At 49.1% G+C, this 23,505-nt stretch overlaps 1 protein-coding gene across 6 annotated transcripts in view; it reads left to right on the top strand.

Moving 5' to 3' along the window:
• The first annotated feature begins 33 nt into the window (after nt 1–33).
• USP20 (ubiquitin specific peptidase 20) overlaps nt 34–23,505 on the top strand; it is a 40,423-nt gene continuing 16,951 nt past the window's right edge. For 3 of the 6 annotated variants that reach the window (XM_039475168.2, XM_039475170.2, XM_039475171.2), the window contains exons 1-9: nt 43–121; nt 9,470–9,564; nt 12,672–12,768; nt 16,787–16,840; nt 18,553–18,615; nt 18,963–19,094; nt 21,012–21,108; nt 21,599–21,668; nt 23,212–23,325. In XM_039475168.2, the coding sequence (XP_039331102.1) occupies nt 12,688–12,768; nt 16,787–16,840; nt 18,553–18,615; nt 18,963–19,094; nt 21,012–21,108; nt 21,599–21,668; nt 23,212–23,325 (611 nt within the window). In that variant the 5' untranslated portion in view covers nt 43–121; nt 9,470–9,564; nt 12,672–12,687. The other 3 variants (XM_074395457.1, XM_074395458.1, XM_039475169.2) reach the window with 3 other exon arrangements.

Consider the following 23,505-nt stretch of genomic DNA (forward strand, 5'->3'; position numbering starts at 1 on the left):
TTCCGATTGGACAGCAGAGGAAAGGAGGTGGGGCGTCGCCGGACGGCCCCACAACTCTGTGCGGCGCGGCGGAGGGGGCGCGCTTGACTGACAGGAGGCGGTGGCGCGGTTGCGAGCGCAGGTGAGTTCCGGGCCGCCACCGGCCGCTTCTGTGGGCCGGGCCTCTCCCAGTTTGGGCGACCCCAGCCCAGCCCCGGGCTGACAGGGCCTGGCCTCGCCAGGTGCGCCAGACGCCGCGGCCAGGTGAGCCCGGGAACCCCGGCCGCGGCCGCCCCTCTCCCCTCCTCGGGCCGGCGTCCAGGGGGTCCTCAGGGCCCCGGCACCCTACTCTGAGCCCCCTGGGGGCTCGTGCCTTGTCCAGAACCCTGGCCGCCCCCGCTCTCATTTCTGCCGGGGCTTCACCTAGCGTTGAAAGCATCCGCGTGGCGTCTCGCGGCTGGGGCGCTGACTTTTCTTTCCTCGGGCTCTGAGCCCTGACGTGCATTTTTTTCTTTAGGAACAAAAGATGACCACTTCCCTGCGGTGCTGAGTTAGAGTCCCAGCGCCGACAGCCCCGCAAATAATGGCCTCCAGCTTCTCCGCGAGGAGAGGCGCGTCTGGTGTTTTGAAGCCACGCAGGAGGGTTTGAGGCCGGGGAGGCTCCTCCTCAGTGCTTGCCGGCCACCCCTCTGCACCTTCGTGGGTCTCATTTTCCTCCTTTGGTCAGGAGGTCTGTCGCGCTACCCTCCGCCCCTTCCACCCCGAAGAGGCAGTGAGGATAAAGTTTATTTGAAAATGGGTATCAGCGGCCGGGCGCGGTGGCTCAGCCTGTAATCCCAGCACTTTGGGAGGCCGAGGCGGGTGGATCACGAGGTCGAGAGATCGAGACCATCCCGGTCAACATGGTGAAACCCCGTCTCTACTAAAAAAAATACAAAAAATTAGCTGGGCATGGTGGTGCGTGCCTGTAATCCCAGCTACTCCGGAGGCTGAGGCAGGAGAATTGCCTGAACCCAGGAGGCGGAGGTTGCGGTGAGCCGAGATCGCGCCATTGCACTCCAGCCTGGGGTAACAAGAGCGAAACTCCGTCTCAAAAAAAAAAAAAAAGAAAATGGGTATCAGCAAACGCTTAGGAAATACCAACATGCATAAATAATGGCTTCTAGGACTTTTAAGAACCTCTTAAGCAACAGTAGTTTTCCTTTTCTCGCTATCATCCCTTTGAGAACTACCTCTTATGAACCAGTTTCTATGTGGCAGGCCTTGGGCTAAGCATAATCTCATTGAATTCTCCCAGCAATCCTTTGAGGTAGATTGTTTTTCGTTCTACAAATGAGAATGCGGAGCCTCGGAGGGGCAGTGCGCGCCTCAAGTTACACAACTAGGAGGTGGATCAGGAATTGGTTGCAGGTCTGTGTCTGCCGCACGGTTTGCACAGGGCCTGGCACAGAAGGAGTGCTGCAGGTGTTTGCTGCTGCAGCTGCTGTTACATCTCATTGGCAGGGGGGAAGGGGCGATGGGGACTGTTTGGGGTTCCCTCCCCTGGAAGACCACTCTGAAGCAGGGCAGCATTTCTGGAATGCCTTGTGTTTTCTCTGGCACAGTCTCCGCTGAGATTGTTCTTCTCTTCTTTGGACTGGAAAAAATAGACTCACGACTTCCTGCAGCAGCCTTTTATCTTTAGTCAGAAGCCATATATTAAAGTCTCAAAGTCTTGCCCTCTGCAGACTGGTTCAGCCAAAGCCAGATGCACGTGCACTCACTGGACGTGGAGTCTCTGTCAGATGATAGAGACTCCTTGGGCATTGCTGCAGGAGCCCAGGGAGTCAGCGTCTGCAGCTCTCACGCTCTCTGAGGTGGCTCAGAATCTGCCCATCCAGCAGCCCATCCACCAGGGGTTACCGGACACCACTAAGGAAAGGGCAAGAAGGCCAGGGGCATTTCTGGGCCCTCCTCATCTGTAGTCCCAGGATACAGATGAGCTGCCCACACCCTTGCTCCATGAGGCCAGAGTACCCAGTGACACCCACCACCTGTGCTGTGGCAGATCTGATTGAGTGCTGTGTAGCAAAAGGAATGCTGAAAAAGTGGCAGCTATGAATCTGGCAGTAAGTGGCTTTGCGGAGAGACTGCAGCCCAAGTCTTGCTGGGTCCTTTTTTGTTTTGTTTTGTTTGAGATGTAGTCTTGCTCTGTTGCCAGGCTGGAATGCAGTGGCGCAATCTCTGCTCACTGCAACCTCCACCTCCTGGGTTCAAGCAATTCTTCTGCCTCAGCCTCCCGAGTAGTTGGGATTGCAGGTGCACATCACCACACCAGCCTTATTTTTGCATTTTTAGTAGAGACGGGGTTTCACCGTGTTGGCCAGGATGATCTTAATCTCCTGAGTTCGTGATCCACCTGCCTCAGCCTCCCAAAGTTCTGGTATTACAGGTGTGAGCCACCTCGCCTGGCCCTTGCTGGGCCCTTTTAAGGGTAGGGTGAGACTGCCTCTCAAAAAGACCCTCCCAGAAATACAGGTTCTATGCAGTTCCAAGACAAGTCCTAGATCTTAGTCTCGTTTGGGAGTTCAGTTGTTTGTACAGATGCAAGCTAGATTTGAGTTGGTTTCCTAGTTCCTTTCTGGAGCCAGATGAAATGTTCGCTCATTTCAGGGTTCAGGGAGCATTCATGTCTGGGTGGATTTGGGATCCAGCAGCGTGATACAGTTCACAGCCCAGCTACAGTCAGGATTCAATAAATGCATTTATTGGATCAATGTATTCAACAGATACTTAGCATTTACTATATGAAGCAGGTGCTGTTCTAGGTGCTTGAAATAAATCAGTGAGCAGAAGACACAAAAGATCCCTGATTTAGTTGAGTGTATGTTCTGGTAATAAAGTATGTAAAGTATGTTAGAAGATGATAAGTGCTATGGAAAAGTAAAAAATAGAGCAAGGCAAGGGAATTGCCTCCAGGAGGGAGGGAGAGTGGAGCTGCAAATTAAAACTAGCGCATTCTGGTTTGTGATTTGGCTGGGAAGTGACAGACACAGCAGTGGATGGACTGATAGTCCTTGGGTTCCAGTCGCTGCTGATTTTAAGGGTCTGTAAGCTTGAACTTTATTTTACATAAGCTTGAATGTTTTTTTCAAAAGCTTTTATTTAGAATGTACACCTTGAACTCAGGTCCTGATTATGGGGTATTTAACAGTGATGAAAGAGCCAGGCTTTTCTTAGCTTTTCACCTTAACAAGACAAACAAATATTCAGCTAGTTCTTACTAGCATGAAAGAAGGACACTTGGAGAAGCCATGCGAGTTGACAACAATTTTTCTTTTTCTTTTTTTTTTTTTGAAACAGTGTCTCTCTCTGTCACCCAGGCTGGAGTGCAGTGGCTCAATCCTGGCTCACAGCAACCTCTGCCTCCTGGGTTCAAGTGATTCTTTTGTCTCAGCCTCCCAAGTAGCTAGGACTACAGGCGCCTGTCGCCGTACCTGATTAATTTTTGTATTTTAGTAGAGATGGGGTTTCACCCTGTTGGCCAGGTTGGTCTCGAACTCCTGGTCTCAGGTGATCTGCCAGCCTCAGCCTCTCAAAGTGCTGGGATTACAGGCATGAGCCACTGCTCCCGGCCTAGAAACGTTCCTGTTGATGGAATCATATATTTGTTTCCCAAACCTGCTGTAACAAAGTACCATAGACTAGATGGCTTAAACAACAGAGACTTATTTTCTCACAGTTCTGGAGGATGGAAGTCTCAGATCAAGGTAAAGACAGGTTTGGTTCTGCTGAAGGACCTTTCCTTGGCCTGCAGATGGCTGTCTTCTCGCTGTGTAGTGACTTGGTGTTTCTTCTCTGTGTATCCACGTTTCTCATCTCATAAAGATATCGGTAAGATTAGATTAAGGCCTGCCCTCAGATCTTATTTTAACTTAATTACCTGTTTTAAAGACATTATCTTCAAATCTGATTACATTCTGAGGTACTGGTGGTTAGAACTTTAGCATATGAATGGGGAGAAAGAATAATTCAGTCTATAACAAATACTGTTCTGTAATAGGTAGTCTGTACTCAGATGTGCTGGTTATCCCGGTGATGTTCTTTGTGGCATCCCCCAACTTGATCCATGATCCAGTTTTATCATGTCTCTTAGTGTCTTGCCTGGAACAGTCAAGCCTTGTCTCATTCTTGGTGGAGAAAGGGAATCTTCAAGTTGCAAGGAAGCAGAAGTGCTGAGCAGGAATGAGGGTTCAGGAGCACAGGCTGCCCCAGGACAGGAAAACTGTTGAAGGATTTGCTTTTGTCCATGAAGTTGCCTTTCCTGGCTTTTTCTTTGATGTCAAAAGCACCAGGAGGTGAGCTTGGATCTTAAGTGCACTAGGACTCCATGAATGAGTCACCTGCTGTGTGTCTGACTCCATCACCGTGGCACCTGTTTGTTGCTGGGCTGGTTGGCCTGCAGAGCCCTGAGTGGCCTTATGGAGGGCACCCTTCTGAGTGACTTTGCACATGGGACTTCCGTTCCTACCAATTTCAGTGCCCTAATGTATAAAACAGCCAGTGACACAAATTATAATAGTAAATATTTTTGAGCATTCTTGTCATGCAAATCAATAGAAAATCTGAGCTACCCAGAAAGTCATTAAACAGTGGTTACTGTGCATTGGGTCACTTCATCTTCTCAGGAACCCTCAATGCTGTCACTGTCCCCATTTTATGGATGTGGAGACTGGGTGATGTATTTATCTAAAGTCACAGACTTGCAAGGGGCAGAGTGAGGTGCTGAACCCAGGGCTACTTGTCTCTGTAATTTCCTTCCATAGTGACAGTCACCTCCTAAGATAATGTATGTACAGCAGCTGACCCTCAGTGAGTGTAGGAAAAGGTGGTGCTGGTGGTGATTATCACCTCCCTAGTGTCTGCTTGCAAGTACCCTGAGGTTGAAGTATGGGACTCTGTGCCCCACAGGAGCACGGCCTGTGCCTGGCTGTTTCCCAGGACCCCAGGTCACTATTCTTGAGGAGGTTACACGGTCAGTATTGGTTGGGTACCAAAAGAAAGCAAAATGATAACTTTCAAACAGCTGAGATGTGCACCTGCTTGTCGACCCACGTGCTTCAGATATTTTAGGTCCTGTGTGTGTGGGATTTTTTTTTTTTTTTTTTTTTTTTTTTGAGATGGGGTCTCTAGTGTCGACCATGCTGGAGTGCAGTAGCGTGATCTTGGCTCATTGTAACCTCTGCCTCCTGGGTTCAAGCTGTTCTCCTGCCTCAGCCTCCTGAGTAGCTGGAACGACTGGCATGCACCACCACACCTGGCTGATTTTTGTATTTTTAGTAGAGACAGGGTTTCACCATGTTGGTCAGCCTGGTCTTAAACTCCTGACCTCGTGATCCGCCTGCCTCGGTCTCCCCAAAGTACTGGGATTACATGCGTGAGTCCCTGTGCACAGCCCTGTGTGTGTAATGTTAAGTACCCAGTGTTTTCCATACTACTGCTCTTTCCCTTTGTATAAACGATTTTAACCATTAATTTTAAAAATGTTTCTATGTTGCATATACTCATATACTGCTGATAGGCAGATAAATTTATATAATCTAAAGGGAAGCTTGTCAGTATCTATGTGAAGCCTTCAAAGCACACATTTTGACCTAGTAATTCTTTTGGTCAAAGATGTAGGCTGGGCGTGGTGGCTTACACCTGTACTCCCAGCACTTAGGGAGGCCGAGGTAATCCGATCACTTGAGGTCAGGAGTTTGAGATTAGCCTGACCAATGCAGTGAAACCTTGTCTCTACTAAAAATACAAAAATTACCTGGGTGTAATGGTGGGTGCCTGTCATCCCAGCTACTCGAGAAGCTCAGGCAGGAGAAACGCTTGAACCCTGGAGGCAGAGGTTGCAGTGAGCTGAGATCATGCCACTGCACTCCAACCTAGGTGACAGACTAAGACTCTGTCTCAACAACAACAGCAACAACAAACAGGCTATGTGTGTGTGCAGCCAATCACACCTGTGATCCCAGGACTTGGGAAGCTAAGGCGAGCGGATCACTTGAGGTCAGGAGTTCAAGACCAGCCTGGGCAACGTGGTAAAACCTTATCTCTACCAAAAATACAAAAATTAGCCAGCCTCATAAACTGGTTTCTAAATAAATAAATAATAAATAGGTAAAAAACACAAAAATACAAAAAAACACGTTGTTGAGTGCACGTCTTGACCTGAGTGAGTCACGTGGAGAGGTGTGTTTGGGAGCCATCCAGGTAGCAGCTGTGGGGACTTCTGGGACCACTCAGATGCTGCTGCCCCTTCTCTGAAAACAACCCTGTGTAGGCTCAGGGCCATGCCTGGCACAGGGGCCTGGAGAACTACAGGGGACAGAGGGTCTGTCACCTATGGTGCCCTCGGGAATTGGGAAAAGCACCATACCTAGGAAGCCGATATGCACTCTTCCTATTTCTTATTTTGGAAACTTTAAAAACCATTAAAAGTAACCAATCTTGGTGTTCTTTTTTTTTTTTTTTTTTTTTTTTTTTTTTGTTTATAGGAGCAGAGATTTTATATGCGAAATAAAGAAAGGAAAACAGCTCTGTCTCTAGTGAGAGTGAGGGGACTGCAGAGAGGAACAGCATTTGTTGTTTTGGATGTTGGTTTTTTAGAGATGGGGCCTTGCTCTGTTGCCCAGGCTGTAGTGCAGTGCCACTGTCCTAGCTCACTGCAGCTCTGAGCTTAAGGGATCCCCCCTCCTCAGCTTCCCAGAAGCACTAGGATTACAGATGTGAGCCACTGTGACTGGCGTTATTAGATTATTAGATTAGAATGATGACAGCACAGTCATTCGGGAAGCAAGTATAGGAAGAAAAAAGGCAACACTAGTTCATTGTAGAAAATGTAGACAAGCAAGCCAGGCGCGGTGGCTCACGCCTGTAATCCCAGCACTTTGGGAGGCCGAGGGGAGTGGATCACGAGGTCAAGAGATCGAGACCATCCTGGTCAACATAGTGAAACCCCGTCTCTACTAAAAATACAAAAAATTAGCTGGGCATGGTGGCACATGCCTGTAATCCCAGCTACTTAGGAGGCTGAGGCAGGAGAATTGCCTGAACCCAAGAGGCAGAGGTTGCGGTGAGCCGAGATCGCGCCATTGCACTCTAGCCTGGGTAACAAGAGCGAAACTCCGTCTCAAAAAAAAAAAAAAAAAAGAAAAAGAAAATGTAGACAAGCAAAAGGAAATAAAAATCACTTGGCTCTATCCTCCAGAAGTGATAATAGCATCCTTTCCTTAGGCCCAAAACACAACGTTATTTCACCAAAATAAGAGTTTATTATAATAAGAGTTCTTTCCCCCTCCCCTTGACAGGGCTTTGCTGTATTACCGAGGCTGGAATGTGGTGGCGCCATCATAGCTCACTGCAGCCTTGTACTGACTATAATAAGAGTCCACCCCCAACCCCGGCCCACCCCAACATGGCCTTGCTATGCTGCCCAGGCTGGAATGCGGTGGCGCCACCATAGCTCACTGCAGCCTCGTACTGCTGGGTGCAAGCTACCTCTCGTCTCGGCTTCCCCAGTAGCTGGGACTACAGGTACGTGCCACCATGCCCACCTAAGTTTTAATTTTTTTCTGGAGATGGGGTTTCACTGTGTTGCCCAGGCTGATCTCAAACTCCTGGGCTCAAGCAATCCTCCTGCCTTGACCTCCAGAAGTTCTGGAATTACAGGCATGAGCCATGCAACAGGGCCTAATAGTGTTTTGTAACTGTATTTTTGAACCATTCAGCAAATACTTTCTGAGAAGTTACTGTCTTCTTTTTTTTTTTTTGAGATGGAATTTTGCTCTTGTCACCCTAGTACCTGGGATTACAAGCACCCGCCACCGCACCCAGCTAAGTTTTGTGTTTTTAGCAGAGATGAGATTTCACCATGTTGGTCAGGCTGATCTTGAACTCCTGACTTCAAGTGACCACCCACTTTGGCCTCCCAAAGTGTTGGGATTTCAGGCGTGAGCCACCGCACCCAGCCTGACTTGTTTTACTGAGCAGATGTCTTTAAGGGTCATCTGTGTTGTAGCATGTGTCAGAATTTCCTTTTGTGGGCGGAATCATATTTCATTGTAGGGATATATCATATTTTGTCTGTTCATTTATCGATGGGCACTTAGTTTGCATTGTCTTTTGGCTGCTGCAGTAATGCAGCTGTGAACATGGGTGCACAGATATTTCTTTGAGTTGCTGCTTTTAGTGCTTTTGGGTGTATACCCAGATGTGGATTGCTCAATAGTGTGGTACTATTTTACAGTTCTTGGGGGACTCCCATACTGCATTCTGCAGCAACTGTACCATTTTACATTCCCACCAACAGTGCACAGGGCTCCAATTTATCCACATCTTCGCCAACACTTGTTTTTAGAGTCTCGATCTGTTGCCTAGACTGAAGTGCAGTGGGTGATCTCAACTCACTGCAAAACCCGCACCCTGCAGCTCACAGTGTAGGACTAGTGCCAGCTCAGGGAACATGGCCTCAGCAGAAACAGTGAAAAAAACCGAAACACCTGGCTTCAAGTGAGGAGGTCTGGAATTTGGAATCTTGAACCTGTCATTGTCATGTGACTGTTTTAAATGGTAGCTTCTAACTGCCTCTGCCTCTTTGAGAGTCCACATCTGGGAGATGGTGGCCTGCCAGTGAAGTGTGGGTAGTGGCAATGTGTGGATGAACCCATTTGTGCCTATGGCCTGGGTTTGCTGAACACTTGAGGGTTGGGGGTTCTCAGGGAATCCCTGAGAGATCAAAGGATGATCTGAGGGTCCTGGTGGCATGCGTGGAAGGGGCTGGGCTTCCCTGTGCAGAAGGTTGATAGGTTGTGGCGGCCTGAGTAGACAATAGAGAGGCCCCGCCGTCCCCTCCAGCAGACCTGTGAAGGTTTCCTCCTAGGGATCACCAAGGTAATGCCCCAGCAGTGACTGGTGGAGGCCAGCACTCCCTAGGAGGGGCTGCCTTGTTGTCAGCTCCTCCCGGGCCTTGGTCAGCTATTCCAGGAGTGATGTGGATTCACAGGGAGGAGTTCTAGCCTGTGGACATCCTGAATATCCCAAAATCCACTTGTTCCTCCCAGGAGGAATGCTGGGCCCTTTGTAGCTTCTAGTTGGTGGTAAGAGTGATTTTAAAATAACGGAACTGGCTGGGCACAGTGACTCACACCTGTTATCCCAGCACTTTGGGAGGCCCAAGGTGGGAGAATTACTTGAGCCTAGGAGCTGAAGGCCAGCCGGACAACAAAGCAAGACCCTGTCTCTACAAAAAATTTTAAAGAAATTAGCTGGGTGTGGTAGTGCACACCTATAGTCCCAGCTACTTAGGAAGTTGTGGTGGGAGGATCACTTGGGCCTGGAAGGCCAAGGTTGCAGTGAGCTGTGATCACACTACTGCACTCCAGCCTGGGCAACAGAATAAGACCCTGACTCAAAAATAGTAGTAACAGAGCCGTGTGAAACGCCCTGGTTCATCCCCCAGGCTCTTTGCCAGAGGCCTCTGCTCACTCCAGACAGCTGACGCCCATCAAGGATGCGCATGCCGGCCGCTTCCTGCAGGCTTTGCTTCACCCGGAGGTAAGCCCATGGCCTCCTCTCAGGTGTGTCCCTTCAGCATGGACTCAGGAGGACACATGGCTTTTTCTCTTTAGGTGAAATCATGGAATTGTGATTATGGGTTTGTTTTTTTTTTAAGTTCTTATCTCTTAGAAAAATACACAGATGAAATGTGATGGCCTGTGTATCTGGGATTTGCTGCAAAAGCAAGAGGAAGCAGGAGGTTGAGATGAAGCAAGACTGGCCATGAGTTGTTAATTGATGAGTCTAGGTACATGGACACATGGAAGTGTGTTAAACAGTTCCGTCGACTTTTTGTCTTTACCCTTGTCTTCAATGTGCCAGTAAGTTCTGCCTGCTTTTGCACATTTACACTTTTTTTTTTTTTTTTGCCCCCTCATGTCGGTGACGAGCATATTTACACTTTCTGTAAGTTAGAAAGCAACTGAGCAGGCCCTTAGGGTCTGAGCAACTTGAGTTTCAGCTTTAGTGTCAACAGTCCTGTGAGTCCTTGGACAAGAAGGAGCCTCTGTTTCTTAGACTGTGATATGGGGCTAATCACAGCTGCCTCAGCCATCGCTGGGCTGGGAGAGTTTTTCATACATGAATGCACGAAAAGCACTTAGCTTAGTATCTGATACCCAATCAGTGCTAGTAACTCATGCACTGGCTGAGAATCTGGCCAGTTGACCCCAGCTGACCATTTGGAACAGGGAAGGGCATGTAAGGAGGAATCTGGGGTCCGCCTCTGAGATCAGGTGGGCACACATGTGGCTTCTGCCTTCGTTTTTGTTCTGTTTTTAAAACCCATGCAGTCCCAATGGGTTCTGCCTTTGGGTAAAACAGTCTTGGCTCCAGTTACAGCTTGGGTTGGTTTGGACCTTATTTGGCAACAGTTTGGAGCTATAATCAGCAGTCAGATTCCTGGATGTGATTCTGCTAAAATACTGTAGGTGAAGGATTTATTTAGTTACTCATTTTTAAATGCTTTCTTTTGAAATAATTATAGATTCACAGACACTTGCAAAAAGTGTACCCTAAGGTCCTTTGTACTTTCACCCAGTTTCCGCTAATGGTAAAAGAAACACATACTTTTTTTTTTCTTGCTCTCCCCCCCACGCACCTTTTTTTTTTTTTTTTTTTTTTTTGAGACAGAGTTTCGCTCTTGTTACCCAGGCTGGAGTGCAATGGCGCGATCTCTACTCACCACAACCTCTGCCTCCCGGGTTCAGGCAATTCTCCTGCCTCAGCCTCCTCAGTAGCTCAGATTACAGGCATGTGCCACCATGCCCAGCTAATTTTTTGTATCTTTAATAGAGACGGGGTTTCACCATGTTGACCAGGAGGGTCTCGATGTGTTGACCTCGTGATCCACCCGCCTCGGCCTCCCAAAGTGCTGGGATTACAGGCTTGAGCCACCGCGCCCAGCCCTTCTTTTTTTTTTTTTTTTTTAAGATAAGGTCTTGCTCTGTAACTCAGGCAGGAGTGCAGTGGCATGGTCATGGCTCACTGCAGCCTTGAACTCCTGGGCTCAAGCAGTCTCCTACCTGAGCCTCTCAAGTAGCTGGGACTATAGGCATGCACCACCATCCCAGCTAGTAATACATCTTAGTATGTCTGTAGAACAATCAGTAAAGTGACATTGGCTTAATCCATGGAGCTTTTCCAGTTTCACTAGTTCTGCAGGCACTGGTATATGTTCAGTTCTTCGAACTTCTAGCACACGTGTAGATCCATGTGACCACCCGGCAATCAAGATACAGAGCTGCTCAGCACCGCCACAGCACTCCCTTGAGTGAAGCATTTATTTTCTAAGACTGAAATCTCCCCGCTGCCCACCCCCAATGCTGGGAAAGATGTTTGCTACATGTCAGCAGTGATTTATGTTACTTTGTGCTTTCTTGTTTGAGTTTTGTTTCTATGATGAAAATGTATCAGTTAAACAAAAGCAACAGAGCTTTTTTTTCATCTTGAAACCCATCACCCAGATGCACCACTGTTGAGTTTTGGCAAACAGGATTTATTTATTTACTCATTCATAAATGCTTCCAGACTGCTTTTTTTTTTTTTTTTTTTTTTGAGACGGAGTTTTGCTCTTGTTACCCAGGCTGGAGTACAATGGCGCGATCTCGGCTCACCGCAACCTCCGCCTCCTGGGTTCAGGCAATTCTCCTGCCTCAGCCTCCTGAGTAGCTGGGATTACAGGCACGAGCCATCATGCCCAGCTAATTTTTTGTATTTTTAGTAGAGACGGGGTTTCACCATGTTGACCAGGATGGTCTCAATCTCTTGACCTCGTGATCCACCTGCCTCAGCTTCCCAAAGTGCTGGGATTACAGGCTTGAGCCACCGTGCCTGGCCAGAGCTTTATTTTCATCTTGAAACCCATTACCCAGCTGCACCACTGTTGAGTTTTGGCAAACAGGATTTATTTGTTTCCTCATTTGTAAATGCTTCCAGACTGCTTTCTAGGTTGTTCTCCGGCCTTTCTCTCCGACTTCCTCCATGCTCTCAGAAGACATTCTCTGGAGGCAGTGCTGCATGGCCTGTCTCCATGGTGGTCTGGTGTTCAAGCCCCACTCCCTGTGGGGCTCCCACAAGAAGTGGGATAAGTGGCCTGCCAGCACTTGGGCTCCCAGAAACTCTTGAGAAGACCAGAGTCAACATCTGCTGCTTGCCGTTTTGAAACCCAGCCTTTCTACACTGCCCCTCCTCTGCCTGCATCCTTGGATGGACACGGATTTGGCCTCCTTCTAACAAAATATCCATGGTTTTAGATTGTCTGGTGTGCAGCTCCCTGCATGCAGGCAGGACTCCCATGTCTTTCCTGCCAATAATTCTGATCATGATACCTGCCACGTGCCCTGGGCTTTTCCTGTATCAGGTACTATGCCAGGCATTTGACAGACATTGTCTCCATGAATCCTAGGAGCAGCCCATTGGGAAAAGTGTTACCTTCTTAGATAAGGGAAGTGATGCTCAGAGGGGTTAAGCAACTTCCCCAGGTTACCAGCTGGTTTGTGGCAGACCAGGACTTAAGGGCACAGTCATGTACTTAACCACTCACCTCCCCACCTCCTGTCAGCACTGGCTGCCATTAACCCAGGATTGCTTGTGTCTTCTCATAGGTGAGCCCAGGCCAGGATGGGGGACTCCAGGGACCTTTGCCCTCACCTTGACTCCATAGGGGAGGTGACCAAAGAGGACTTGCTGCTCAAATCTAAGGTAAAGGGTCAGACCTTAGGGGCCAGGGCCCACACCCAGGGCCACCTCTTTCCTGGGGTGTGGACATTTCTGAAGGAGTGGAAAAACTGGCTCCCTGACAGTCTGCGCTCAGCCTTCTGTGTAAATGGAAATGCTGGCATCTGCTTGGGAGGCCACCTTCTGGGGCTCTGTCCTAATAGCCATTAATTACAGTTTATACCAGGCCATTTGGGAACCACTAATGCTCTCTGTCCATTAGTAGTTGGGGCAGGTGCACACAGTCTCTCCAAAGCAGGGAGTGAAAGCTGCTTTCAGAATCCAGGAGTGTTTTTGCAAATGTAGCCTGAGGAGAGCTTGGGGAGGCCTGGGCAGGAAGCTGGGCCTCCTCTGGGGGTGGGAGGATGCATTACCATCCTTTTCATGTAGTTAAAGTTCTTGAAAAGGTAATACTTGAACGTGGTTAAAATGAAACAGTATAAAAAGATAAATGTCAAGAAGTCCTTCTTTCACCCCTGTGCCCACCCTCCCCAGCCCATCCTCAGGTAACCACTTATTCTCTTCTGTATCTTTTCAGAGTTTCTTTATGTGAATATAAGCAGATAAACTCATTTTAAGTTTTGCCCTTTCTTAAAGATGGCATACCATCCTCTCTGTCTTGAAACTTGCTTTGTTTACATGACAGTGTATCCTGGAGCTCTTTGGACATCAGTGCATAGAGACAGCTTTCTCATTTGTTACCTTGAAGCTGCATTATATTTTATCATGTGGCCACAGTGACTGATGCACTGTGGATAGACACCTGGACCTTTTGCAACCTCTTGCCAGTAAAAAGATGCTGTGATGAATGGCCTTGTAGAAAAGTCAGTGCAAGGCCAGGCGTAGTGGCTAACACTTGTAATCCTAGCACTTTGGAGGCCAAGGTGGGCAGATCACTCTGAGGTCGGGAGTTCAAGACCAGCCTGACCAACATGGTGAAACCCCGTCTTTAAAAGAAAAAAGAAAAAAAAGAAAAGTCAGTGCATCCATGGGCAGAACTGCAGGCAGGCATGTTCCCAGGAGTGGAATTCCTGGGCATGTTGGCACCTAATGCTGCTCCTGTGGCCTCACTGTACCAGCAGGTCCTTGGTGGCCTTTGGCCTTAGCTGGTTTCATCATGGGGCCTGACATGGGAGCAGTTCTTCATAGTGTCTATAGCTGCTTTTGAAGTGACATTGCCTCTTGCAGCGTGAAGTGGGGCAGAGTGAGGCCCGGGTGTATTTGCACTCTCTGATGCTGGGTTTCTCTCCGCTTCTTAGGGAATCTGAGAGCAGGGACAGGATGAAGCAGGTGGGAGAAGGGAGGTGTAGAGCACAGGAAGGTTTGCATTGGGACTGGCAGCCGTTCAGAAACCTGTTAGTGCCTCTACGGCAGAGACTGGGCATGTTTGGGGTGCTCTGGGCCTGTGTGTCAGAGAGCACAACTTCAGTTTCTCTCTGGGTATCCAGAAAGTTACAAAAGAAAACCAGCATTGTTCTAAAATACTCATAAAGGGCAAAGATATAAGCAGGTATTTCCCAGTGAAGGAGATGGAAATGACAAACTTTTGAAAAAAGATGGCTGACCTCACTCTCGTTCTTATGGACATTACTAATGAAACGGGATGATAACCATTTTACAGATGGACGGTAGAAGACTGATCCCACTCATAACTGACAGTTAGGGAGAATATGAGCCACTCACATTGTGGTAGGGCTGGGAGTTACTGTAACTTTTAGGGAAGCAATTCTGCTTCTGGGAATTTATCCCTTAGAATGTAGTCACAGTTATAAAGATATGATACAGCAGTAATTTACTGAGCATTATTTGTAAAAGGGAAAAACTGATGCCACCTGAATATTGCTCAAGAAGGGAACTGATTGCATGGCTGTGTCCAGAGTGTGCCATTATCACAGAGGAGATGCAGTCTTTATGTATAAGCTTGGGTGATGCTAAAAGGAGATACAGGTACATTACAGAGAAATATGTATTAGGTGATCTTATTTTTACTAAAAGTCAACCCTTCAAGATCTAGGAATCCATATTTTGTATAAGATCAATGTACAGAGGGAAATATTTCATATCATATACGGCAAGTAGATGTCACCTGAATTGTTATAGTAAGCGTTCGATACTTTTATAAATTAAATAACTGAAATGGAAAGAAAAACCTGAGAAGAGAGGGTGAATTGTGAAATCAAAAAGTCACAAGAGAGATGACAAATTCAGGAAGGTCCAGGGTGGCAGCTTTGATTTTTGCTAAGCAGGCTGATCTCCTGGCACCCCCAGCATCCTCCATGAGAGACCCTATACCATGGAGTGCAGATCTTAGCTTCGTCTATGGGATGAGCTGCTTCACTTTAATCCCTTGTTCAGGCTTTCAAACCCTGCTGGAATCTGGGTGTAGTGAGCCAACATGGCCACCGTGGGGAAAGCCAGGCTTTCTTGATGGGAGATTTGTTGACCTCACTGCACTGGGGTCCAGGCTTCTTGGCTTCACCTGCTGATCTTGCTCTGTGACAAGGGTGTAACCTCTCTTGAGTCCCCATTTCTCATCAGTGAAAGGGGGATGTTGATGGGCCCTACAACAGAGACTGGAGGGGATTATGTGATGTTTGTGTAAAGAACTCAGCTGGAGGCCAGGTGTGGTGGCTCACACCTATAATCCCAGCACTTTGAGAGGCCTAGGTGGGTGGATGATCTGAGGTCAGTAGTGTGAGACCAGCCTGGCCAATATGGTGAAATCCTGTTTGTACTGAAAAATACAAAATTAGCTGAGTGTGGTGGTGCACACCTGTAGTCTCAGCTAATCAGGAGGCTGAGGCAGGACAATTGCTTGAACCCAGGAGGTGGAGGTTGCAATTAGCCAAGATCTCACCACTGCCTTTCAGCCTGGGTGACAGATTAAGACTCTGTCTCAAAAAAGAATTCAGCTGGAGGCCTGGCTTGTTGTAATCCCTCTTCAAGGGTCCACTCCCACCATGGTGGAGCCTGATACTGTAGCTGCTATTGACCAGCACCCGTAGTTCCTCTCACAGCTGATGGAAGCACAATAGATGCTGTAGGGCCTCAGCTGGGAGCTGCTGTTACAGAAATGCAGGTACAGTTATTTGGGGCACAACTTAAGTTGCTGTAATAAAGAGTCCCTGAAATAGAGTGGCTTAAATGAGATAGAAGTTTCTGTTTCTCTCACAGAACAGACCAGAGGTAGGTAGGACTGGTAGGGTGCCTCTGCCATTCTCAACATGGGGCTTTTATCTCCGAGAACAAGGTGGTTGCTTCAGCTTTTGCCATCACAGCTGCATTCCAGCCAATTGTAAGAGGAGAAGGAGCAAGGGTAGCACAGAGCTCAGAAGAGGCACACATCATTTTTGCTGTCATCTCATTGACTAGAACTGAGCCATGTGATCATGGAAGCTGGAAAACATCATCTGCAGCAGGCAAGCTGTGTGCTCAGCTCAAATCCATGCATCCGCTTATTAAAGCAAGGAGGAGAAAGGATACAAATAGACACAGAGCAGGCTCTGTCGCCCAGACCCCCAGAAACTGGGTGTTTCCTTTGCTTTGCCAGGTCCTTGAACTCTTCATTTATACCAGGCCCTTTGGACTCACAGGGGTTGGTAAAACAGGCCATCCCTCTTTCACAGAGCCCTGGTCTAATGGGCAGAAAGGCTGAAATAATTCAGTGCAAGGAAGGAAGAGTGGAAGGAATAGTAAAAGAGCATGTTAACAAATTTCTTACATGATTTTATTTTCCAAGATTAGGTTATAGACAGTAAAATAAAATGTTGATTATGTTTTTACAGGCCCATGATAGAATTCAAACAGTAACGTGTAAAGGGCTCCCCTGGGAGCCTAATTTGGACAGGTAGTCTGGGTAAGGCCTTCCAGGGCCAGGGCTCGACACTGAGATCTTTTCAGTGAGTGTCAGCCAGGTGGGGCCTCCAGGCAGGAGCAGCCCCAGAGCTCAGCCCCTCATGGGCTCCTTATACCTGCTCTTTCTCTCTCCTCTCAACTCACACAGGGAACCTGTCAGTCGTGTGGGGTCACCGGACCAAACCTGTGGGCCTGTCTCCAGGTAAGAGATCCTTGTGGGTATTGGAGGTATGGAGCTGCTTCTAGACTCTGGGCTGGGAACTTCCATCCCTGGTGGGCACTGCCAGGAACCTTGGGCAGGGGCACAGGGCCCCAGAGTCAGCAAATCCTAGGCCGGCCATTCTGCCAGCCATTAAAAATGACAGGAGAACAAAACAGGTTGGAGAAGGCTCTGGACCGAAGGCTCTCGTCTTCAAAGGACACATAATTCTAGCTTGGCATGTATATGTGAGAGTCGACGTGGGCGTCTTGGTGTTGAGGCCTGGCACTGCTGCTTAGTAGCATCTCTCCCTGGGCCAGTCTCATTTTTTCCCTGAACCTTCATTTCCCATCAATAAGAACAGGGATGCAACACTGACAGCAGACAGCTGTCCCCGCCTCATGGGGTTAGGGTGGAACTGGACAAGACAGGTGCCTGTGGCCGACCTGGAGACGGCACCCAGGAGAAGCTGGAAGGGTTTGGATGATTACTGGTTGCTAAAAGGAGTAAAAGTAGGTGTATGAAAACATGACAGTTTCCCTTGAGTGGTAGAATTACGGGTAATTTTCATTTTTTTTCTCTGTAGTATTTAAAAAATGTTTGCAAGTATATATTTTTACGGTCATACTAAAAATGACTGTTACTTAAAATTTCTTAAAAAAAGCAAAAAAAAAAAAACAACCCAGGAGTAGAAACAACAAAGACAGCCTCAGCAGGTGAAGACATCTAGTCAGTCTTTGCAGAAGCACAGGGGCCCCGGTGGGACTCTGGCCTTTTCTGCTCTGGCCTGTCACTCAGCACAAAGTAGATGGCAAGACACTGGGTATCCAGGGGGCAGCAAGGAGTGCCAGATGTTATCTCCTGGGCTGTTAAAAGTGCAGGACGTGGTCCTCCCTCATAGGAGCCACAGTCCCCTCAGACAGATGTGGGATCCTGTTGCAGAACATGGTATGTGCTTTCTGAGTCAACCACATGGTAAAGATCCAGTTGATTCCACCGTCTTCCCAAAAGGTCCTCACCAGCCTGTGCAGTGCTGATTCTGTAGAGAAGCCTTGGCCATTGGCTACTGGCTGGCATGGAGGCCCACAGTGGAGGCACTGAGTGGGCCTTGGAGGATTGGTAGACCTGGGATAGGAGAGTACGAGGGCAAAGGTAGCGTCTTCAGGGACATGTAGGCCCTGCTGTGGGGCCCTGGGTCGGTACTGGGCTCACACTACCTGTGCACCTTGCTTCAAACACCTGGTACCCATTCAGCACCCCCCACTAGAAAATGGCTGTGAGGCCTAGCATCCCCACCAAAAACGTAGGTCCCAATAACTGCCCCCCTTCCACATAGGGTTTTCCTGGAGGGAAAGGATCTGGGTTCCGAGCAGCCAGTCCTCATCTGGACCCCACCTGGGCTTCTTGCTGGAGACCTGCAGCCCAGGACATACTGCTCATTTCATGCAGGACAGTAACAGTGTTTGTGAATTTTTATAGAAAAGACTTCAGAAACATGCAATATCTTGTTTTTGTTTACCACCCATCACTACTCAACAGAACTTCAGGTGAACAAACCCACAGGCCTATGTTGCTTTGAGATGGCAGAGCCTCAATCCCTTGTGGGCCCTGTTCAGGAGAGGTCGGGGCACTGGCTTTGGGCTGGAACCAGAGACACTATGTTGACACCATCCTTTCGGCAAGCTCCAGTCCACTCTCCTCCCCTCTGTCTACAGGTTGCCTGCCCCTATGTTGGCTGTGGAGAATCCTCTGCTGACCACAGCACAATTCACGCACAGGTGAGTGTGGTGGCTGAGAGCGTGGGCCCTACAGATGGCCTGGGGTTCAAACTCCAACTCCACCTTCCTGCTCTGGGCCTAAATGGCTGGGGCGATAAATGATGTCATACTAGCATGGCTTCTGCAAAGAAGCAAGTGATGATGCAGGTAAAAACATTTTGCACCTGCACCACTTGATAAACAGCAGCCCTCAGGGTCCTGACCCAGGGGTAAGCGAAATTCAAGCATCCAGCCTCTGTCCTGACAGGGCCACTTACTGAGAGGCTGGGGAGTGGAGCAGCCATCACAGGTTGGGGCACCTGTCAGGCCAGAGTACTCTGGACCTTGTTTTGGATATTACCCTCTAGACAAAAAAGCACAACTTGACCGTGAACCTGACCACGTTCCGGCTATGGTGTTATGCCTGTGAGAAGGAGGTATTCCTGGAGCAGCAGCTGGTGGCCCCTCCTCCGGGCTCCTTCTCCAAGTTCTCTGAACAGGTAACCTGTGTGGTGGGCTCTGTTTGGTTGTTGGCAACACTGTGTTGAGGATGGGGCGGTGTGACCTGAGCATCCGTGGAGCATGGGTCAGTAGGTCTCAGAGGTGTCTGTTCCTGGGTCAGTATGTTTTCAGGTGACTTTGAGGAGCTCACATCCACACATGTTCACTGAGCCCACTCTTTGCCAAGGCGTGAGTGAGGCCCTGACGGTGCAGAGGTGACTGAGAGTAGGGCCTCCCTTGGGAGCTCAGGGGCCATGGGGTGGCCCTACAGAGTACAGAGGTTGGGTGGGCCCAGGGCCGTGGGGTGAGTGTAGACCCTTCCATGCCTTATGGAGAGGGTTGATGAGGTCACAGATGGCCTGTGGCCATCCCAGATGTGAAACCATTCCTAAGGGAATTCCAGGTAGTTGCTACAGCACACTTTTCTATGGGAAATGCCCAGAAACCACCTTGGTAACATCAACCAGAGAATGGGCCTTTCATCAGCAGTGCTGTGCAACCTTAGAGGTGGCGGGTCACCAGGCCCACACCCTGGAGGTCCCAGCCCCAAGCCTGTCCTCAGGGAATGGTCAGTCACCCTGGATGGCAGAGCTACCAGCTAGAGGAGAAGACAGGACGTGTGTGTGCAGCATCTGCATGGCTGTCTCCTCCATATTTTTAAATTTTAGTTTAGTTTAGTTTAGTTTTAGTTTTTGAGATCAAGTCTTGCTCTGTCGCCCAGGCTGGAGTGCAGTGGTGCAATCTCAGCTCACTGCAACCTCTCTGCCTCCTGAATTCAAGTGATTCTCCTGCTTCAGCTTCCTGAGTAGCTGAGTTTAAAGGTGCCTGCCACCATGCCTGGCTAATTTTTATTTTTAGTAGAGTCGGGGTTTCACCATGTTGTCCAGGCTGCTCTTGAACTCCTGACCTTAAGTGATCTGCCTGCTTTGGCCTCCCAAAGTGCTGGGATTACAAGCGTGAGCCACTGCACCCAGCCTGTTCTGTTTAGACAGTCACATGATAGGGCTCAATAAGTGCTTATTGAATGCATCTGTGAACTTGGTAGATGTTTATGAATTTTTGTAGAAGAGGCTTTAAAACAGTATATGCAATATCTTGTTTTTGTTGTGCATATGTATTAACAGTTAAATATCTGTATAATACAGGCCGGGTGCGGTGGCTCACACCTGTAATACCAGCCTTTTGGAAGGCTGAGCAGGAGGATCACTTGAGCCCAGAAGTTTGAGACCAGCCTGGGCAGCATAGTGAGACCCTGTCTCTACAGAAAATCAAATGAGCCAGGCGTGGTGGCATGTGCTTGTCCCAGCGACTTGGGAGGCTGAGGTGGGAGGATCACTGGAGCCAAGGAGTTCAAGGTTGCAGTGAGCTGTAGTCGTGCTACTGCACTCCAGCCTGGGTGACAGAACAAGACTCCATCTCTTAAAAAAAGTCTACATAGGCTGGGCGCAGTGGCTCACACATGTAATCCTAGCACTTTGGGGGGATCACTGGAGCCCAGGAGTTTGAGACCAGCCTGGGCAAGATGGTGAGATGCCATCGCTACAAAATATAAAAATGTTAGCTGGGTGCTGTGGCATGCACCTGTAGTCTCAACTACTGAGCAGGATGAGGTGGGAGGATCCCTTGAGCCCAGAAGTTGGGAGTCAGCAGTGAGCTCTGATTGTGCCACTGCATTCCAGCCTGGATGACAAAGCAAGACTCTGTCTAAAAAAACACACGCACACACAAACCAAGGAGTTCCCAGGGAAAGGCCACCAGTCCTCTCTTTTCACAGTGCCTTCTGTGCAGATAGACTGACTCAGCCCAGTGGAGGCTTCGGGGCAGTGGGGCTGTATTTCCAGCCCTTGGGAGACACCTGGGCCTCTGACCCCAGCTCCTCTGTTCCCCAGTTTCCTCATTTTGGGTCTTTAACACAGGACTCCCCACCACCCTCCCACCCTCTGAAAGCTGTTCCTATTGCGGTGGCCGACGAAGGAGAGTCCGAGTCAGAGGATGATGACCTGAAACCGCGAGGTAATGGCCCCCCCACAGCAGGGGAAGCGGATGGGCCAGCTGGGGGCCTCACCGGGAGGCTGGAAAGTACCACAGTCTTGTCTCTATTTGCACCTGCTATCTGGGCAAGGAAGGGTGGGGTGATGGATGAGCCACGTAGCATGGTGGCTTCCCCCAGCCAGTGTTCTGGAGAGCCAGCCATTTTGTTCCCTCCCCAAGTTGTGTGACCCTGGGCAGGCAGGCCCCTCTGCTATATGGCCTGGACAGAGGGCCTGGCTGGGCAGAGGAGCAGAGCAGCTCATCTGTTTAAAATGCTCAGGTCATTGCCACAGTTGTGAGCAGGAAGCATGTTAATTTACTGGGAAGATTCCTGGGGTGGAGCACTTCCACCATGTCCTCTTCCTGGGTCCTGGGCAGTTGAGAGCCACAGCTTTGTGCCAGTGTGAATTGCAAGGTGTCGTTGGCAGGGCGGGGTGCTCACCTGCTCCTCCCCATCGTGTTTGTTTGCCAGGCCTCACGGGCATGAAGAACGTCGGGAACTCCTGCTACATGAACGCAGCCCTGCAGGCCCTGTCCAATTGGTAGGCCGACGCTTTGTCAGAGAGCCGAGAGCTGTCCTTGGCAAAGCCCTGGAAACAGTATCAGTAGCACCCCCAGGCAGTTGCCCACAAACACATGCTTAGGACGCACAGCCAAATCCCTAAAAACACCCAGGCCCTTTGACCCAGCAATCCCTGCAGTGGGCACGTATCCTGAGGAGATAACCAGAGATGCTGGGGAGGTTGGACATGCTAGGAGACTCTGCGCTCTGTTGTTAATTGGAAGCGATTTAAAGGCCCATCTGCAAGGGAATATAAATGCTCATAGCCCAGCCTTGCAGCAAGTGCAGGAAAAACGGCACAAGACAACGTGCATGGAAACAAGAAGGGGTTCAGAATCTGGTGAGTCGGGGGAGAAAAGGAGGTTATAAGGCATTGCATGGTACAATCCCATCTTAGGGGAAAAATGCAATTTCCCATTAAGGATAGGCTCTCAGCTCCATGAGGCCAGGGATGTCTCCTGTGCCGGCCATGCTTCTCCTACACAGTGGAGATTAGAGATGGCAGTATATGTATTCAGGAAGGAGAGAGGGAATGGGTACAGATGCACAGACAGGTCCGGAAGGCTACGTTCCAAAATGTTCCTAGTAACCTCAGGTGGCAGAATGAAGGTCAATTATTGTTAATAATTGACCACACCCAAACTGGGCACAGTGGCTCATGCCTGTAATCCAAACACTTTGGGAGACTGAGGAAGGAAGGAGATTGAGACCAGCCTGGCTAACAAGGTGAAACCCCATCTCTACTAAAATTACAAAAAATTAGCTGAGCGTGGTGGCACGTGCCTGTAGTCCCAGCTACTTGGAAGGCTGAGGCAGGATAGTCGCTTGAACCCAGGAAGTGGAGGTTGCAGTGAGCCAAGATCACGCCATAGCACTCCATCCTGGGCAAGAGAGTGAGACTCTGTCTCAAATAAAATAAAATAAAATGAAATAATTGACCACACCCGGGCTCACCTCTTTAAAAGCCCTGTTTTGGCTGGGTACAGTGGCTCATACCTGTAATCGCAGCACTTTGGGAGGCCACAGCAGGTGGATCGCCTGAGGTAGGAGTTCACCAGCCTGGCCAACATGGGGAAACCTCATCTCTACTGGAAATACAAAAATGTTAGCTTGGCGTGGTGGCATATGCCTTTAATCCCAGCTACTCTGTAGGCTTAGGCAGGAGAATCACTTGAACCCAGGAGGTGGAGGTTGCAATGAGCCAAGATTGTACTACTGAACTCCACTCTGAGCGACAGAGTGAGACTGTCTCAAAATAAAATAAGATAAAGTAAAAATGCCCTGTTTCTAGATACAGCCACACTCTCAGGTACTGGGGGTTAGGGCTTCACAGATTAATTCTGGAGAATACAATTTTGCCCATAACTGATAGGATCCTTCTAGTCATCTTCAGATGTTTCTGGGTCCAGGTCCACTGGGTTCTCTGTGCGAGCACTCACGGCTCCCCACTACACAGCCCTTTCTAAACCATGTCATGTCCCTCATTTGCTCTCCTGACCTGGTTCTCTCTCCCCTGCCCCCAGCCCTCCACTGACTCAGTTCTTCTTGGAGTGTGGAGGCCTGGTGCGCACTGACAAGAAGCCAGCCCTGTGCAAGAGCTACCAGAAGCTGGTCTCTGAAGTCTGGCACAAGAAACGGTGAGTCATTGCATCCCTAGCCTCGGGCGGTGTGTGGGGCAGGGGTTTCCTGTCAGTACCCAAGATTGAGCACTTCCTGTGGATTCAGCCCCCAGCGAGCACTTGCCTCACTTTGTCCCGGGTAATTCTTGCAGCAAGCCTGTGGGGTGGAAGTTGCATCCAATCCTGTTGTACAAATAG

The sequence above is a fragment of the Saimiri boliviensis genome, chromosome 2 (genome assembly GCF_048565385.1).
Source record: "Saimiri boliviensis isolate mSaiBol1 chromosome 2, mSaiBol1.pri, whole genome shotgun sequence".
Taxonomy (NCBI): domain Eukaryota; kingdom Metazoa; phylum Chordata; class Mammalia; order Primates; family Cebidae; genus Saimiri; species Saimiri boliviensis.